At 50.1% G+C, this 19,281-nt stretch overlaps 3 protein-coding genes across 3 annotated transcripts; 1 reads left to right on the top strand and 2 right to left on the bottom strand.

Annotated features, from left to right (window-relative positions):
- Window positions 1-7,713: 7,713 nt before the first annotated feature.
- On the bottom strand, window positions 7,714-9,734 carry AtWU_11034 (Mis12-Mtw1 family protein; the record flags this gene model as incomplete). Its single annotated transcript, XM_035506136.1, has 5 exons — window positions 7,714-8,293; window positions 8,348-8,516; window positions 8,564-8,728; window positions 8,778-9,419; window positions 9,527-9,734. 5 exons carry the CDS (start codon window positions 9,732-9,734, stop codon window positions 7,714-7,716), a joined length of 1,764 nt encoding a protein of 587 aa, XP_035362029.1.
- Window positions 9,735-10,745: 1,011 nt separating this feature from the next.
- On the bottom strand, window positions 10,746-14,383 carry AtWU_11035 (putative phosphatidylserine decarboxylase Psd2; the record flags this gene model as incomplete). Its single annotated transcript, XM_035506137.1, has 7 exons — window positions 10,746-10,907; window positions 10,971-11,722; window positions 11,783-13,270; window positions 13,322-13,742; window positions 13,798-14,013; window positions 14,098-14,142; window positions 14,240-14,383. 7 exons carry the CDS (start codon window positions 14,381-14,383, stop codon window positions 10,746-10,748), a joined length of 3,228 nt encoding a protein of 1,075 aa, XP_035362030.1.
- Window positions 14,384-17,633: 3,250 nt separating this feature from the next.
- Window positions 17,634-18,881, top strand: AtWU_11036 (uncharacterized protein; the record flags this gene model as incomplete). The annotated part of the gene is made up of 1 exon (XM_035506138.1): window positions 17,634-18,881. One exon carries the CDS (start codon window positions 17,634-17,636, stop codon window positions 18,879-18,881), a length of 1,248 nt encoding a protein of 415 aa, XP_035362031.1.
- Between the last annotated feature and the right edge of the window lie 400 nt (window positions 18,882-19,281).

The following is a 19,281-nucleotide window of genomic DNA, read 5'->3' on the forward strand; positions in this document are numbered from 1 at the left end:
TTTTAATTGCTTTACGTGACTGGCGGAAGCTTGGTCTCAACTCACGGAATCTGGAGTCCGTTTTGTGTTACCTCTGCTTTGTTCTCGCCCAGATATGATAGCTCTTCTTCCAATCTTATTTTTCTCTTTTCCAATATTTTTGGTTTCCCTGAACAAACTCAACGCGCAGAAAAACAGAGAGTCACTTGAGATTGCAGCCTAATGTTGTCCAAGGGGTTTTGATGTGCGAAACTTGTTCCAGCAGCCTAGCAACCGCGTCAATATGTAACTTGCATCATTATCATGAGATGTGGTTGGTCACAAAACGCACCTCGCAAATTTTGAGCCAAGGTCAAGGAATGACGGACACAGATAAGAATGGTGATACTTTTTCTTTTTCCTCTTCTTCTCACCAACGTGAACTTGGCGCAAGAGATGTCACAGAGGTAGGTTGAAAGGGATAAAGGGCCCGCCACAAGGAATGAAAGTACGTCACGGGTACATAGCCCAATATTGATACAGCCTGAAAAAGAAAGAATTCCTCCGTCGGATCGAAGGGGAAATAGGAGTGAGGAGGGACACCGGGAAAGATTGCGAAAAAGGAGGGGAGCTTATACTCGGTCTCCTACCTGAGGGACGAGGATGAAGGGGGCCGGCAGGTGATGATGGGGAGAGAGATAAGAGAACGAGCTCAAGAGAGGTGCACCGCTGGACGAAAGCAGCCGAATCTGGGAAATGTGAACACGGGTTAGAGACAGACAGGACCAATCACGGAGCTCCAAGCACCACGATGGTCATATGAAGAGAGTGGATGTGCGCGACCTATCCTTGGCCTTGTGTAGCGGACGAGAGTTCGCGGAATAATATGATAAAAATGAATTGTCAATTCGGGGTTAAAAGATCGGGGCGTCTGTGCCTGACATCGGGGGTGGCAGGGCAGGGGATGGTGATCTCAAAGAGAGTAGGGGGAAGGGGAAGTTTTGTATCAGACGCTGCTTCGGGTGCCCAAGGCGTGGTTGCCACCTGGGAGTAGTCGAATCACTGCCTTGGCCGGAAGAGTTGAAACCGTGACGAATCTGAGTGGATGGATCACAGAGACCCCCAGAGGGCTAGACACGGACAAGGTCTTACTTATAAATAATCCAAAGTCAAATTCCCACTCTTCTTTCAGCGGGTTTCGATAAGATACACTGGATTGTATGTGTCCGAAGTGCTATTAGTGCTCACCAGCTGAGCCCATCAAGCCAGACACATGGCTTTCAATCCAAGCTGCTTCATGAGCACGATCAGGAGGGCAGAAGGAGAATAGTGGACACCTAGCCCCCGGTATAATTGAGTGGCGCTCATACATCGGCGAGCGAGCAGTGAGATTATTTTTTTTTTTTCTTTCCTACTGCTACTATCTTAGATGCGGGCAGCATTATCGACGGAACCGGTTCCACAGGCTCCACGATGCGGTACCACTTGGCCCAAGGGGGAAGCCACCTTGGCCGAGATGGAGACCGGATAAAGGGATTGCAGCAGGAAGCCACTGGAAACACAGGACCCATAGCAGCCCGTCAGAGTGCTTGAGTTCTGATAGTAGTTTCCATTGCTCCGGATGGTTATTGGTGGTGGTAGCTTTATGGTGTTGGGCTTGTTGCCGGACAGAACTCGGTGATAGTGTCTCTTTCTATTGATTTTATTGATTTTGTTGTTTTTCTGTTGCAGCTGTTAAGTCCATGCTTACTTACTCGGTATGATCCACGTAAGTATCTATGTGGTGGTGGGCGTCACTGTTGTTTTTATTTGTGTTTCTTGTTTGTTGAATACATAATTCTCCTGGTATTTGTTTTTCTGTCTCTGAAAGTGGAGGCCTGTCAATCGGGGGGGAGACTCCACCGCCCGACTGGAAAACTTGAAGTGCCTGGAAGGTCTGGGCTGGGCCTTCTGGAACCATTGAGGGAAGGGGAAGATCCATGGGTTACCGCGGGCAGTATTGGGCGGGAAAAGCTTGATGAATGCAATTGCTCGCGTCAGGTCAAGCTCATTCCCTTGTTTTCTTTTTTCAGGTTCTCTCAAAGCCCCGAGTGGGACCGTGGCTGGGTCCGGAAGAAGGAACCCAGGTTTATCACCCACTTTAGCGCCCGAACCGGATCGCGGACCCCAAACCGAAAGTCCGACCCTCTGAAAAGGCTGGACTAGCTATCTATGACTGTTGAGCCCGTGGCGGCTACTCCGGGAGCAAGCCATAAGCCATGGGTCTAGTTTGCCAACTCGTTCCAGGGCCTATGTCGGCTACCCGATCATTGCAGACTGAAAGACCGATAGTTTGAGGTCCGCCAGACATGGTGTGGATGAAGACGCTTGCAGGGAGGTGCACTCCGTACTCTGATTTGTGCGGTGCATTAAATTACCCATCGATCGGGAATGACATTGATCATGGCGATGACGATGGATCAATTTCATCCTCGACTCACAGAGAACAGCAAGTCTTGGACGTTTCTCGAGCAGCGTGGGTGGGTCGGCGGTGCAGCCAAGTTGCTGGATTACGAAGCTTCGGGGGGGGATCATTGGAATCCATCACATGGGTGGGTGGATTGTGTCAGAGGGGGAGATGGAGGGAAAGGAATGGAGAAAGGGAGGGGAGGAGGAAAGGAGAAAGTGAGGTTGGGATTGGATGGAGGAAGGGAAACCAGAGTGGGTGTTGGGAGATGGATGGATGGGTGGATGCATCAGTCACTGACTGACTGCCTGCCTGCCTGCCTGCCTGTACTGTATGTACTGTATGTACACTGTCTGTATGTTTAATCTAGCCCACCTACCATTTTTCCTTCCCTTTCCTTTTCTTTGCTTTCCAGTTCCTTCTTTCTCCATCTCCATCTGTCTTCCTGCATTTCCATTCCTCCCTTTTCTTTTCTTCCTCTGGGCACTACTGCAGACTACTACTGGATAGTATGGCCGGCTGCCTTGGTAAAACCCCCCTCCTAGTCCCAAGAAGGTCCCTGCTGATCCACACAGGGGATGACAGTTTCTGATCTTCGCCGAACCAAGTCCATTTATTGGGAGTTGTGTTGCCCCCCTCAGGCTGTTGTTGCTCCGTGCACTTACTTGCCTTTCGAGTTCTTTCCCCCTCCTTCGACTCCGATCGCCCAATTAAGCCGTGCCGATACACAGGTGGCAATCCCCGGTGAGAATTCTCCTGTTGTCTCCCTCCATCCAGTCCCATGGCGGTCGTCTGTAGCTGAAAACTCCTGGTTGTCTCCTCTCCTCTAGACTCGACGGACTTTCGATAGCGTACTACACTACTTGACGATGCTATCTATGAGGTCGCAACGGAACATGACCTCCAGGCAGCAAAGAAACTCCGGAGCATAACGGGGACCTCTCAAGGCAAACGAATCATCATCAGAAAAGTGATACTTGGGACGTTGAAACTAAGTACTCCGTAGGTCGTTTCAGCTCCTTACTTGGGCTGATGGGCGTTCCCTCTCAGACGGCATGGCGGTGGTAATGTCGCCGATCCACATTCCCCGAATCGCTCACTCGCTGTGTCGTCGTCACAGCAGATCCGCCGGCTCCATGATCTTCGCGGTGATGCGCAGAGCTAATGCGACCGCCCCACTGCCATATTTGTCTGCCTGGCCTGCATCAGACAGCAAGGCAGAGTAGAAGTTAGCAGGTATAATTAGAAACTCACTTTTGTAGACCTTTTACCCTGCACAGTAAGGACAAAGACATGCCTAGACTCTCGAAACTGACGATGAACTGAATATGAATCCCGTCTCCCCGCTTTACACAAGTCGGCATCGTCCAAAGTACTTGGGACGTCTGCAGTCCTCTGCTCGACTCCGCTCCCGACACTGCTTGCTTGTATCACTCACCTTCCCATAATGTCAAGGGCTCTTCCGGGAAAGAGGAGTGGATGGGGGTGGGGTTACACGATGGGCTCTTTGAGCTCAGCTCAATACTTCTGTACTCCAGAGTGGTTAGGTCACCACTCCTCTTTCATCGTGATGCAGAATTGATGTTCTTCATGTGGTCGTTTAGTCATTGACGTAGCTCCAGCAGACGCCTCGTACACCCCGCTCCATCCTGGACGATTCCTCAGCTTTCACGGTAACCCAAAACTTTTTCCCAAACGCAAGATAGCTCAGCTCCCGACTGTGCCACTGCCAAGAGCTGCCGAGGATGACTGTGACTCCTATACGGACGCAGGGACCAATACTTAATTCTGCAATCGGGAGTGCGACAACATCACACACCATGGCTGTCTGTCCTACCAGTGGCACCGGGGAGGGGAGGCTGCCGAGCCGGCGGATGCACATGTATGCTGACGGGTCATCGCTTGGGCATCTGTGCAATAATGGCATTCACATTCTTCAGTGCAGAGTAGCACAATGAACGTAATCGGGCATGGTAGACACCGGCATCATCCACGAGCGCCGACAGTCAGCGCCCGTAGATCAGCCACCGGTGGCTCGGGCGAGAAGGTTCCTTGGTTCAACTCTTTCCGGGCCTTGTCAGGGGTGGGGCAGAGCTTATTTGACAGTTGAACCGTCTGGCCCGAGGTACTTTTTACCTTTACTTGGCTGTCAGACACTTTCTCTCATTCTTGTCTGGGGGGGTTGATGTTCCTCAACGGCCTGGAATGCTCCCCGGAGCCTTTCTCCTGATCGCGCATTTGGCCGTCTGCGGCTGCAGCAACAAGCCACCTAATCAATCCGCATGAGCACAACAGCAGCAGTCAAACTTCCTCAGACGAGAAGTAAATATCTCAATGCAATGAGCGATTACTCAATGACTCACACGTCCAGTCTAATTGGTGCTGCTTTTGCCACAGCCAGGTACTTGGCGAGGATGTCTGGAGCACCGGAAAGGTTAAATATTGGAACCTTAGCAGTCCAGGCCAGCGTCGAGCTACCATCTTGCTGGCTGACTGGGCTCCACCCATCCATCCAGTCCTTACATGAACTTCGATGCTTCTTCCAGTGACTGTCTAGACCGATCGGTCATGATGCTGTCAGCTGGTCTATATTGACATCAGACACGAGGTGCTTGTCCGCAGACTTCCGGGGGATCAAGCTGTCGTTAAAGATGACTATTCCAGGTCTAGGCCTTGAGCCTCGCCGCCGATAACAGTCGCGTTCACATGGATCCATTCTCCAAGTACTTTGATTGGGCACTTTCATAATACTTGAAAAATGTGCCGACTGGCTAACAATACCTCTCAGCAGATGCTGATCAGAATCCCCGCATAATATGCAGCGTGTACAACTTGATCTTTATCCAGCACAAATCAGAGCCAGCAGCAAGTGCTACCAGAGGATAACGCAATTCATCAGGAGTCGCCAGAGATAACTGCATCTAGAAACACATGCACACACACCAAACACCAAAATAACACAAGGTTTGTATCTCCTAGCTTGGCATCCGTGCGTCGGACTCTTCATCACACAAGAACTTACAATTATTTCCTGATCATCACTCGACAAATAAGCTAATAATGAGACATGATACTAACTACTGATCTCATGAATCTTCATGATCAACACATCACATCATGTACGCATCCAATCACCTAACATTGTCTAGCTCCTAGCTAAACCATACGAGGTTACAGCACCAGATACAACCACATGACCATATCTATTCTCTCCACAATATACACTACTGATGCTGGATACTCATCCCCTATCTAACCGGCAGAACCTGAAACCTAAGAAACCAAGCCCGCTACTCCCGCAACCCCTGTACCTAGCCGAAACTATCGAAATCTCGTCATTGCCGCTAGTCGATCATCTCCCTCCCCACTCTGCCTCGCGTCTTTTCTTTCTTCCTCTGATAACGACCAAAACAACCTTTCGGGAAATAAAAGGGGAAGGGGACAGAATTGATTGCTGCCCAACGAAAACGTCCATGATTACCTATGTTGATCGGTGGGTAGTTCGTTGGTTCTAGAAGGAAACTAAGCGTGTTGATCTGCAGTCATTTGATCATTTGCTACTTAGGTATTAGTTCTTACTTCAGGGACTAGTGAGTTGTTTGAGAACTGGTAGGTTTGTCACTTAGACTAGAGATTAGTTGAGTAGGTAATCAATTCTCAGATAGATTTTATCACTATATGAATGATAACAATTGATTATACCAATAGTGCCCAAAAGTAGATATATGACATTGATGCCAGGGACTTCTAAGCATGTATATCCTAGCATCATTTATACTAATTGGCTACATTCGTGATGTAATCACATATCAAAAATACTAGTATGATTGGAATTAATATATATATATATATATATAAATTACTAGGAAGTAGTTCAATCATCATCCTCCTCATCATGTCTACTGACAGTACTGTAGATGAAAATGTAGTGACCCGAAAATATATCTCTTAGACACTACAGCGAAAACGAGAGTAAGTACTTAGTGAACCTGCGATGATTTCTCTATTCTAGTGACAATATCATATCATACCTTGTTCTGCTCCCCCTCATTCTACAAAGTCCCTGTTACTTATTCTATTCTATATAATTCTATAATTCTATAACATTCTTTTACTAGTACCTGGCACCGAAAGAGAAACAATCCCACATTCCAACCTAAATAACAAGGAATTATTTCACAACACTTAACCCTTTCCTTACTTAGTTAACACTCCAAGACTAAATATACTTACACAGAGAGCCAAGCCCAAGAAACCTCATACTTCATACTACTTCTACTATCGCCACTTCCATCACTTACACAGTAAAGTCATCCATCAATCCAGGCTGAAACATACCATACCATACCACCTCAAAAGCCTGTTATGTATAAAATGATGATGCTATGTAAACTAAAAATAAACCACCACCACCACCACCACCATATTAATCTTCCATGAATGATGATGCATCATTCTAGATAATTCAGCATGTTTCTATTCATTCATTCATTCATGTGCATTTTATCCACCACCTTTGAACTGCAAGTCCACCATCCATCCCTGAGGACGCGTAATCCCCAGTAACTTGCTTAGCCACTGCAGATCATTTGCACGCCATGCACATCTTCCACACTCTCAAAGGTAGGTATAAACAGAATATCTAAAATAAGCACTAAGCACCAAGCACTATCCGCCAATCAATAAGCGTAAAAAGAAATAGAAACCGGTTTGTGATTCGATTCTAGTCTTCTACATACTTTGTAGTTCAGACTAGACTAAATTAGAATAGAAGAGACTAAACTAGATGCATGTGTATATGTATGCTAGTCAGCACTTTATTTACTATCTATAGTACTATGTAGTTCACCTACAAGAAAGTACTTATCTGTCTGTCTGTCTGTCTTGTGGGATTATCTATGACCATTATCCGTGTTGTATTTTGTGTTGGATATTTTACTCCCCTTGTTGCTACTACTTTGTATGGCTAAGTAAATGTAATGCTTCATCCAGATAATGTACTGAGAGTAGTATACTATTTATTCATCCTACTGACCATGTCCTGCCCTATCCTATCCTATCGTATTGTGTCCCTCCTCCATCCATCCATCCATTCATACACACCCCAACTCCATTGCTGAAGAGAATAAAATCAACGCCAACCAAAACGAAATTAGAATTTATCAAACGCCAAGGCTAGTCCCTGCCCTGCCCTGCACAACCCAGTCCGCAAATACATGACATAACAGATTGTAATGAACCGCTCCATTTCCCTCCCTTTCATGGATATGTATAGTAACAAGCGTCATCCTATGTGATTGATTCCGAGACTACGTCAACCGACGCTCTACCCGGCTCAACGCCCCCAGAATCACGCCGAGGTCTTCTCGGGGTCGTGGTCGGAGGCTAAGGTCTTGACGGTTGTTGGTTTCGTCGGCGCTGGATTCGGCTGTCGCGAGTCGACGACGTGCGTCGCGCTCGTCGAGGCGCTCGGCGCAGATGCGGAGGATGCGAGTCGAGACTGTATCGGACATGGTGCGGTAGAGGTCGATGTCGTGGATGCCAGCGGCGAGGGAGTCGAGGGTCGGTGCGAGTGAGTTGGTGATGCGAGAGAGTCGGGTGGAGACGGTAGAGGGTGACATTTGGGGTAAGAGGTTTGGTTCGGGGGCTGCTGGCTCGGTTTCCATGGGCTGGGTGTCTGGTTGTTGTTGTTTGGCGGCTTCGGGGTTTATTTGTGCAAAGATTTCTCGTTGCGACGGTTCTAATAGAGACAGGTCGATTTGTTCGGGCGGTGATGGTTGTGATGATGGGACGGAGTCGGATTCGGGTTGTTCGGGTGGTGCAGGCTTGATTCGAGGGATGTCTGCTGGCCGTAGGAGTGCATTGAGAGCATGTCGCTCTTTTTGCAGCCTTGACACGTAGCTGTTAGCTTCCGCCTGCTGCTGCCCATCAGACACTGCGTACCTTTGTATTTGCTCTTCCAGTTCCTGGATCTTCTCCGCGTTTTGGATGTTCTTTGGGTTCTCCTTCTTGACCACCAGAGTAGGAGGGGTAGCATCCTCTCTTCCAAACCAGTTGGAAAGCTCCGAGTTGCTGGAGAACTCTTTCAGCAGCTCCTCCTGGATGACTCGCGCTAAGATTTGTTAGCTTATGCATACACTTCCTCAGTATTGAACGTACCGGCTAAACGGGCGCTCTCGTCCTCTGAGCGCGACCCAGATGGCTTGTCACCCATTGCCCGTGTGCCACACCATATCAGGAGCTGACGCATCCTCCGAGGCTCCGGCAGATCAGCCGCGATATGCTTGTAGAAATCTGCAGTATCAACCTTCTTGTGCGGTAATGCTGCAACGTCGTTAGCATTCATCAGACACTCATGGCACGAATTGCCCACCATTAGACGCCCCCGAGTCAATCAGTGAGCTGGCTCGACGTCCTCTCATCCCAAGACTGCTCCGTCGATTCCCTCCTTTCACGGATTTCTTCCCCCGCATCTCCTTGTTGCGCTGAATGACTGGCGTATCCGCCAACGGCAGCGCAATTGTAGTAGCAGTTCCGGACTGTTGCGGCTCTGGCGACACAAAGCCATTGCGTGGTTGCGGTTGCGGTTGCGGTTGAGACTGCTCTTGTTGAAGTGCATCGGTCTTCGAGTTACTCGGCCTGCCTTTCCTCCGCTTCTTCTCCAACGGCACCGTCTCGACTTGGTCGTGTTTTCGTGTTGAGCGTGTAGCACGTTGTTGCTGTGTTTGTGGCTGTGGTTGCGGTTCCGGCTCAGGCGCAGGCTCGACCGGGGCTACTGAGTTTTTCGCAGCGCCTCTCGTTCTCCTCTTCCCAGTCCCTTCAGCCTGTTTCTTCGGTTCCTCCACAACCTCCGTCTTCTTCTCCTCTACCCGCTTCTTCGGCGGTCGACCTCGTCTCGGTGATGGTTGTGCCGGCTCTTCCGGGACAGGTGACGGTACCTTCTTAGGCTCTGATGGCTTAGCCTTTTTGGTCGTGATGCGCGAGAACTGGAACCCCTCGATATCCTCCTCAAATACTGTAAACCCAAGCCGAGGCATTAGCAATTCATCCATTACCCTCATCGCATAAGACAATCACAACCACTGCGATCGTCCTCCATTCCAATCGCACAAGGTCACTCACCAGCCTTCCGTTTCTTCTCCGCAGCACTCAGCTTCTCCTCACCCCGATCCTGCTTGTTCAAACTCAATCGCGCGCTCGTTCTCCTCCCCGAACTTCTGCCAGGCGCGGCAGGACGCGCCTGCGCCTGGGATGTTGCCATATCAAGGGCCAGTAACGGTTCGCGACGTTTCGTCTTGGTGGTAGAGGTAGTCAAAACAGTGACGGTCATGTCAGGACCGGGACACAAAAGGCGGGGTCGTAAGGGCGGGCAACAAATGAAAAAGAGTAAGGAGCGTAGATATCAAACTGCAAAGAAGTCGAATACAGTTCTGCCCCGCGCAGTGTCTTTGTTTCTCCTGCCGGGAAGAAATCAAGCGCGAATGGTAGCTGAAGCTGAAGCTGGCCGCGAAGAATTCCTCCCGCTTCTGTTGTTGATAGGAACCTCTCCGTCACCGCCAAATCCTTCCACTCCCGGAACAATTCACAAGCGACAAGTACTAGTTGGGATTGACAATCGTGCTTTGGACAGACTCCTCCGGCTTTCTTCTTGGTACTTGGATAGGTTGGTGGAATGCGGGATCGCGCGGTCGCAGGTAGTCGACGGGTAGCTTTCGACGGGACGCAAAACGGGGGGGTGGTGTGGGCGGTCCGAGGGACGTGTTGTCGATAGCCGGGTTGCGCGGTACAACCACCCGTTCAGAAGACGCGGCGACAGCGGGCGACCGATTGAGACAGGCGAATCGAGATTGAAGATAGGATGGCAGAAACTCCCACAGGGCTCCTTGCGCAGAAGGGCCAAGCTCTGGCGTCGGGATGACGGGGGGATTTGGCTCTTGCGAGTTGCCGCAGCACGCGCTTGTTTTGGTCGTGGCGCGTGGGGATGACGCTAGGCCCAAACGGGTGACACCGCTGGTGGCCCGCGAAATGCAGTCAAAGTCACCCACTCTATCTTACTATATCCAAGTGGTGATAAATAATAGGTTCAATATTTGCAACTATGTCCATTACGTATGTTCTAGTATCTAATCAATGTGTACAGCCCCGCATGATTGCTTGCTTCCAGTAGTCGTCCGGCTTCGTCATGGTAGGTAAGTATTCTTTACAAGTGTGCTGCAAATCGCTATGACGGCTCCTGGCCGTGATCATGTACCAGTAAACGCCCGAAATGAATCATCCTTCAATTGAGTCACCTCAAGAGAATCGCGGAAAGGTGACACGCATGTTACGCGCTGTTCCTCTCCTATTCGAAGGCCGCCGCATCAGTTGGTGGTGCCAGACTGCCTTCGATTCGGCGCTTGGCGGCTTGCATCTCCTCCAAAGAGACATCCTCGGTCTTCTTCGGCATGTCGGGCTCATATTGAGCGACGCCAGGGCTGTGGCCCACAGACATGCCGACTCGGATCTGCAACGGACAGGGCATGTTAGTACCGAAAACGTATGAGAATCAAAATGGAAGGTGGCTTACCAATGTTTCCAAAGGACCCTTCGAATTGTCCACCAGGTCACTGTCGAAGTTCACGGCACCCTCTTCAAACAGAAGCAGAAGAGTACTTCCTCCAAACTTGAAGTATCCAAGCTCTTCAGCCCGGGAGACCTTCTCTCCCGCCTTCCGCGTAATGACCGTACTTCCCACCATCATGGCTCCCACGCAGACCACCATGACACGGCCGTGAGCCACAGAATCAATGGGTACCAAAACTCGCACATTTTCGCCATAAACGTCCAACGCAGAACGAATCGCCATCGGGTTGACAGTGTAGTATTCACCTTCAATGGTCTTGGGTTCGCCCAAGACACCGTCCACGGGGATATGAAAGCGGTGGTAGTCCTGCGGTGCGAGACGGAAGATTCCCAACGCTCCATTCCTGAAGCGTTGCACATCCTCAGGATATGCGTCGCCCAGAAGTCGAGCAACGGAGAACTCCCTACCCTTGACCCAGATTCCGGTCGCTTCCTCCAAGCGGTCAAACACGACCGCTCGGCAATCAGCAGGCGATACTACGATCCCGGGCTCCTCAGGGGCTGAGCAGGGCCGAGCACCGGGCTTGAGGGCACGGTAGAAGAATTCGTTGAAGTTCTTGAACTTCTCCACTGGGAGCAAGACCTCAGACATATCGAGTTGATGGAAATTGATAAAATCCCGGATTTGACTGGCCGATGCCGGGTCATCGTACTTTCTGCCCTGTTTGATACTGAGCGATTTCAAGATCTTGCGGACTGTGATAGAGGGTTAGTTATGTGCGATTCATGCTGGAAGCAGCAAGCGGGTAGTCATACTTCTCTTCTTTTCCATTTCTCGACTCTTGAGGCCCTTATATAGAAGCCGGATTCCCAGCCGGACATACACGCTCATACGCTCTTCATTGATCTGGCCAGTGATTCGATCCTGAACGAGAATGTTGGCCGAGTTGGCACCCAGCTTATACCCACCATAGGAGATTTTGGTGATCACCTTGGTGTACCACTTGCGCTGGGCCTGGCTCGATGTTACGAATCCACCCATGACAAGGTTGTCTACCTGTCTCCAGTCCCGGCTGGCACAGGTAGCAATGTGTGTGATAATGTCGGCATCTGAGCGTGAAGAGAGGCGCGGTTGATGACATAGAGGACATTCTCGGAGTTCGATGACGTGTTCCACACCTCGTTCATCTCCCAGGTCATCTGGAAGGAGGTCCTCCTCCGTGGAGCTCGGCTGCTCATCACTCGACAATGTCGGTACTGAAGTAGTCTGAGGATTGGCATTGTGTGGGCGAGGTTCCATGGTGAGTTCATCACCGCTTGATTGTTCATCACTCTCACGGCTAGCAGTCGACGGCGTGGGCGAGAGTTTCTTGGGGGGTGAGCCGGGGTCTTTCTGCAGAGCCTGAAGTGTATCTTCCAGGCATATCACAGCCTGGTCGAATGTCAGATCCATAGTATCACTGGGCTCATTCTCCGAGCTGAACCGTTCGAAGAAGCTGTCGATCGTAGATTCCTTCAGGGTTGATCCAAGAGTGTCAAGCATCGTCGTGAGCTCAACTTTGTCAATCCGGCCGCTCTCATCGGCATCATACTGTCTAAGCATGAGTCTCCAGAACTGCTGCCGCAGTGCACGATAAGGCATGTATTTCGCCTTGACATATAGTTCAGGGAAGTGCTTATCTTCCCATCTTTCTTTGTTTTTCAGGGCCAGTTGTATCCGATAGACCTGAAGGCCATTCGACTCGAGCGGTCCGATCGGGTCGCCTTCAAAACTGGCCGCTGTTGGGGTTGAAGGCTGGCTACTCTCGGGAATTTCAGGGATACTCCGTGGAGGTAGCAATGTCGAAGACTGTTCCTGCAGTGTCTGGCTTGATAAGGAAGTAGAAGAACCTCTGGGTGTTGTGCCAAATTTGGGTGACGTTGACAAGCTGTTGGCCGAAGGCGATCTGCTGATGGCGATTCTTATCTCTGAGGGCCGGCTGGAATGACCTTGCTCGGCCCCTGTGGGATCCAGAGTCGGGTCGACGAACTTGTATAGACCAGTTTCGGGGTCGGCCTCGGGAGCGGACTTTATGAGCGTCTGGACCGGGAACGAAGCGGAAGCGACAAAGTCATTTCCAGAGAACTTGTCTCTGTCCATGACGGTGAATCCGATAGTATAAGATTGTTCGTGTTTCATAACCTGAAAGACCATCTTCTCGTTATAAACCGGGTTGAGATTGTGACGCACGACCGGCGTTCGAAGCGTCTTTCTGCCGAGAGATGTGACCACGAATGGATCCATGTCAAAGGAAGTGCGCGTCACTGTTGCGGGTTAGCAAAGAAGTAGGAGCCATAGGAGGCGGCGCATCTTACCATTCCGTTCCGGCGGAAGGTCTGTCACTTTGACAATTTCCATGAAAACGATACCCTGTACTCCGTTACCAGCACCTGAGAATTGATAGGCTCTAGCGGCAAGAGATTTGCGCTTCAAGCGCTTGAGCCGTAGTCTGCGTCTTCTCTTCTCGACAACCTCGGGTTTCGTAGGGTCGTCTGTCTCATCCGAGGTTTCTTCCTCTCTGTCGACATCATCCAGCGTGATGGACGGGATCTGCGGGAAATCATCCTCCTCATCTCCAGAGGACACCATCGTTTTGAACTTGTGATAGATGTCCGTTGGCGAAGCGTTCGGATTCGATGCGTCGAGGAGTGAAAATTTCAGAAGGATCTCCCCAGAGACCATACTGTCCTTCTTTTTAGTCGGTTTTCGCTTCGATTTGAGTGTATACCATTTTGGCTTGAGGGCATATGTCAGCTCAGCTCGATCCAAGCCACACGAAACGGGCGCCTACCTGCTGATGAACGTCACCGTTCTGAAAGATATCTTCCAGTGCTATGTCGAACTCGCCCAGGTAATCTTTGCCGAATCTATCATGGTCCCAACAAATGCACTCCAACAGCGGTACGCCAACCACTGGCATCTCGAATGTCACGTTCCATTCTGGATTCAAGGTCTTGGGAATTGTGGGTGTTGATTGTCGTGCGTCTCCGAGCGTGACTACCAAGTACTGCAGAAGAGGAGGTTTTCGTCAGCCACAAAGGTCCAAAACGAGATGATTGATTTTGCCATTAATTGAAAAGGGGAGACTCACCGGATCGCTAGTCCCTCCACGATCCTTAGCTGCAAGATTTCGTCCCTGAAGGTATATGCGACCTGGGTTAGCGGATCAATGGAACTGTGGTCAGAGCTTCCGTAGAGCTCCGCGCGCTCGTAGATGCGACATTCTCACTCACCCGAATGACGGAGACTTTCAGGATTAACGGCTTCTGCTCAGGCATTCGCATCGGACTTGTACTCCTGCTTTGACCGGGAGTGGGGTTATTGCTTTTCGTGCTCAGATGGCTGCTGAGACGTTGTGGCAATGGTAACCGCACCATGGTGACCGGCCGGAAGTGCGGGGGAAACAGGCTCGACGAAGGCGGAGGAGGACAAGGACACGTCGCGTCAACACGGGAAACTGGACAGGGAAAGCGGTATTAGAGAAGAACTATCGCATCAATCAAGTGCCATGGAGGGCTATTGGGAAATATAGTACATTGGAAAAGCGGCCAGAGCTCCCCGGCCACCGTGACGAAGAGGTGTCACGGTGTGGTTGCCTGTCAGGACGAACTGCCGGCTGATCTAAAGTACTACTAAGTGGTGCTCTCACTGTGTCTGGGTCCGCCCAGTGAAACCAGGAGACGGAGCCACGATCGGACAGTACGGGAATCAACAGGAGAACTTCACCCACCCTGCAATTGGCACCTTTTTGTTTCTAGAGATTCAAGGCCAGGAGCATTGCGCCCACAAAACCGGTGACAACGAAAATGGGGTGGAAAGAGAGGGAAAGCTTAATGCACGGACTTGGACGGGGTGAATACAGTAATAATAGTAATAATAAAATAATACGACGACTGGGGAGGGAGGAACCACCCCAACAACAATAACAACAACCAGGTCGGTAGTAATAATAATAGGAATAATGATAATAATAATAATCAAAGCTAAGGGGTACTAAGAATAATCGACGATGGAGACGGAAACTGGGTCTGGGAAAAAGGAGAAGGAAAGCACAACAGCAACTGACTGACTGCAGCAGCACCTTCGTATTGTGAGTGGGGTTTTGGGGTGGATGTCGTACTGTTTAAGTCAGTCAGTCAAGTCCGTGAGTCCCCTTTTTTGAGTCCTCCTCGATGGGCTCCTTCTTGTACTTGAACCTCGGAGTTCCCAAGACTCTAATTTATTCTGCTGTTTTGGAAGCTACAACAAGATTAATGGGCTGCAGCGAATCCCCAATTCCCAACAACGGGAGCAAGTGAGGAGTTGCGGAAGCCGCCGGTTACGCCCTGGATGATTGAAACTCCTCCTATTAAATTGGACCCTGGTAATTCGTCGAATGCTATAGGGCTAGAAGGTGCTGGAAGAAGTGGACAAGCTGGTAGATAAGACGTTCAGGCCCACCGGGCGAGTGATCATGAGTCTTGTGAAATGGAGAGAAAATAGAAAAGAAAAAAACTGGCAGCCTAGTACTACTTGGTAGAGTGGATGGGGATGTGGCTATTTCCGAGCTCTCCCATCTGGACCACTTTCCGATCATCTTGTCGAAACTCTTGTCTCGTATGCTCTCTACATCAGGAGAGTTCATCCACTGGCTATGTACGGAACATCGGAATCCAAATCCAATTACTACTATTGCCGAGCACATTTCTTGCTGCCTGAACGTCATCTGAGAACCCCCTCATAGTTTCATCCAAGGCTCAGATCCAATGAGAGCGAATCCATCCAGTAGATCGACTGCCCCTCGATCCGGAAGCATCCAATGGATGTGTCTAACGTGAGATTCACTCGGGCAAAGACGACAACGGAGGGGCTATGGATCACTGCCTCGCTGTCCCTGCTTCAGCCCTGTAACCCCCCACCCCCGGAGTAAGTCAACATGTCAATGAATAACCGAAAAGGTCGAAGGGAAGGGAGTATGAGTAGTCTATTAAAAACTGGGACTGTCGGAACTCGGAAGCAAAGCGCGATTAAAGATGGTTGCCTGGAGGCGGTGGAAATGAAGTCACTCTGGTAATTCTGAGAAACAAAGGCATTAGGCAGTTTCCCTCTCCACTTCCTCATGCTTGAACCATGGTTCGGCTCATCGGTCAAATGCTTTGCAGCTTTAGGGGTCTCGACTGTCGATAATTAGCTACGTGTAGCAGATGATCATAGTTTGTGCTTAGGCGGACTTCACTATCGGTGAAGTTCTCGCCGATAAAATATTTATTTAACCATGGATGCTTGTGGGAACGAAGCTCAAGCTACGTACTTAAGTCACGAAGAATGATGAAAGTGACTGGTCAGTTGACGGAGCATTCAAGCTGGTTGCGCATCGTACGGAGTAAGGCTTTACAAGATACATGTCTATCACCTGGCTCAATCAGGATCAGATTCTCTATCTGTACTACCGCCAACAGTTCCCGTCAATTTGGGGTCTCCCGAAGCGACACGTTTTTGCACAGTCCCTTGCTGCGGAGTAAACTGCTACTTGCGGGTTAACGCCGACCTCGCAATCGATCCCAGAGAAATTGATCACCTCTATGGATTCAAGGTGGAATTTTCATCGACCATCCAGCACGGCTCAGCTGCTGTGCTGTGCATTGGCGGGGTCATTGCTGTATAGATAAGGGCCGTTATTCGCCATAGTATTTACAGTAAGTGCTACCACCACATGGTAGTACTAGTTAAGAGTACCTCTTCCACCCCAACCTGACACTTTCACATCATATCCTCTTTCCAAATCAACGTACAGACGAACCAACAGTTCATAGCTACCCAAGCTAGTGTTATAGAGAAGGGGAGGGCAGGAGCGACCGTCTCTCAGCTGAGTGGGTTCAAAGTACACTTGTCGAGCCATGACTTCAAGACTGATCAGCGAACAGGGACCTCTGACATGGTTAGTTGTTTGCCTTCGACCTAATTTGGGATGAACTGCAGCATTCTCACTCCTGTGATAGGCCAAACGATTGCTACGTTTAAGGGTCTCTATCGAGGCCACGAACTCCTCAGATCTCTCGCCGCACCCAGCCACTGGAGTTTCAAGCTAACGCTCCTGGTCGGCTCTCCTCCAGCTATCCACGCAAAGCAGATACTCAACAACTGCAAAACTATTTGACGGGTCTCTGGCCTGTTGGGCAAGATGAACTCGCCTCTCCCCCTCTCTTGATGCATCCATACCGCCTTCCAGCTGACTGAGGCTTTGATGCAATTAAGCTGTGGGCGACCGAGTCGGGTCCACGACTAGGCTGGCCGCTAATGCAGCAGCGGTTCGGGATGCAAATCAACCTCAGCCGAACACCTGAGCACCACCTATCATATGGAGTACAGGTGGCTGGCAGCTTTTGCTGCAGTCAATCGATTGGCCAAGGCAGACATTCAGCTCGCCAAAAATTGCAGTGCTTCCTTTGGGTTCCTCCACTGATGCTTATAAGACTCCTTACCTCTGCCAACTCTCCGTGACCTACATTTACATGGTCCATCGAATACCCCGCCATCTTGTTGGAAGAATCACTTCATATCCATGTTTGGCCAGTGATTCTGCAGCAAACTTATCCTTCGGGCACATTCCTGCAGATAATCACTGCCATAATTTGATTTGAAGACAACATGGGCTGGTTTCCGACGACGCTCGATTCCGAAGCACAGAGCTGGCGGTTTGATATCGTCTCCCTTCTGGCTATCATCGGAGGATCCTCTATTGAAAAGCATAAGCAGGCAATCACGGCGTCCCCATTTGCCGGGTTCCCACGTATCCTACCCGCCCCTGAATCACTGCTGGATACAGATCGGCCCAACCGACTCCCCTCTGTCAAGGAAGTCACCATCATTGGCGTCAAATCCGGTACGCGCTTCACCGAACTCAATTTTTTCGCCAATGTCATCCACAAGCTCGAGGAGCTGGAGGAGTATGAGTTTCGGTCCTACAAGATTACATATCGGGAACCGGAAAAGGACACCATCAAAAGCGCAGCAGAGGTGGACGATGTCGAGAGTGGAGGAACGCAAAATGATGCCGAGCAAACAAACCAGCCGGACGACGACAAGAAAGAGGTCATCGTCCCGTTGAAGTCGCTCAGTGCGCTAAATCTAGTGACCTTAATTTCAATTCTAATGACCATCGGCCTCTTCATCTGGGCGGGTATGATCCACGACGGCGTGGCCCTCGTCGCCCTCGCCGCCATGTCGTTGTCTACCAGCGCCGCCTGTCTATCTGCGCAATGGTATCCGAGGCTATCCACCCGTACGACCAAAACCAAGGTGATGAAGGGGGATATTGTCATGAAGACGCGTAATGGGGCTTTTATAGTGGTCGAATGCCCCGAAGAGATAACGAGAGAGCTGTACGGGGGAGCAGAAAGCTGTCGCTACGTGTTTAAGACTCGAGGCCACCAAGCACTTTTGGCTTGCAGCACGGTCCTTCTCATGGCGGCAATTATTCTCTTCAGTAACTGCGGATGGACGATGCAGATTGCCGTCGGCGTCGCATACATCATCCTGAATATCCTATACTTTGCCCTGGCCTTGCTGATGGATCCTGGGGAAATGTGGGACTTGAGCCGATATGACGTGAAGACAGTCAGAATGGCAAAGACGAGGAATTACACTAGAGCCTTGTGGGAGGCTATTCGGGAGACCAGTGAGATTGCATGGGTCCGAAAAGGAGGCCTGGCCCCGTCGACCGACGCATGGGATAGTTGGTTAAAAGAAGCCCATGACAACTGCGGCAAAAATGCCGCGTCCTGGGATCCTGAAAGGGCAAGAGACCGTCTGATGTCGCAAGCGTCTTCCGAGGAGTCTGCTGCGTCAATGGAGATACAGCCACGTGCCCCGCCACAAATGTCAGCTAGCAAGTGATGCTGGCTATGGGGGTTGTATGAATCTGCAGTGCGTGCAGATCGATACGGATATTTTCATGATTTTTACTTACCTTGATGAATTATGAAGTGTTGGATATGAATGATTGACGTTATAACTAGACATGTCTGTTAGCGTTTGCGGATTCCATCACTAGAGCTTTTCTGTCTATTACGAGATGCAGGTATACATCATAGCGGCTAGACTGGGATATCTTCTACTACCTTGTTGCATTGGCGGGCTAGTTTCATGTTTGATATTTAACTAAGAACATACTACTACACTAATATCACATTAGCGTTCATGTTATTCAAGGCAGTTGACTCATCGAAAAGTATATTATTACTGGGGTTGCCTAGGAACATCTGTCTTCCACACGTACATCTTCGCACCGCAACCT

This window comes from Aspergillus tubingensis (genome assembly GCF_013340325.1).
Source record: "Aspergillus tubingensis WU-2223L DNA, scaffold_15, whole genome shotgun sequence".
Classification (NCBI taxonomy): Eukaryota; Fungi; Ascomycota; class Eurotiomycetes; order Eurotiales; family Aspergillaceae; genus Aspergillus; species Aspergillus tubingensis.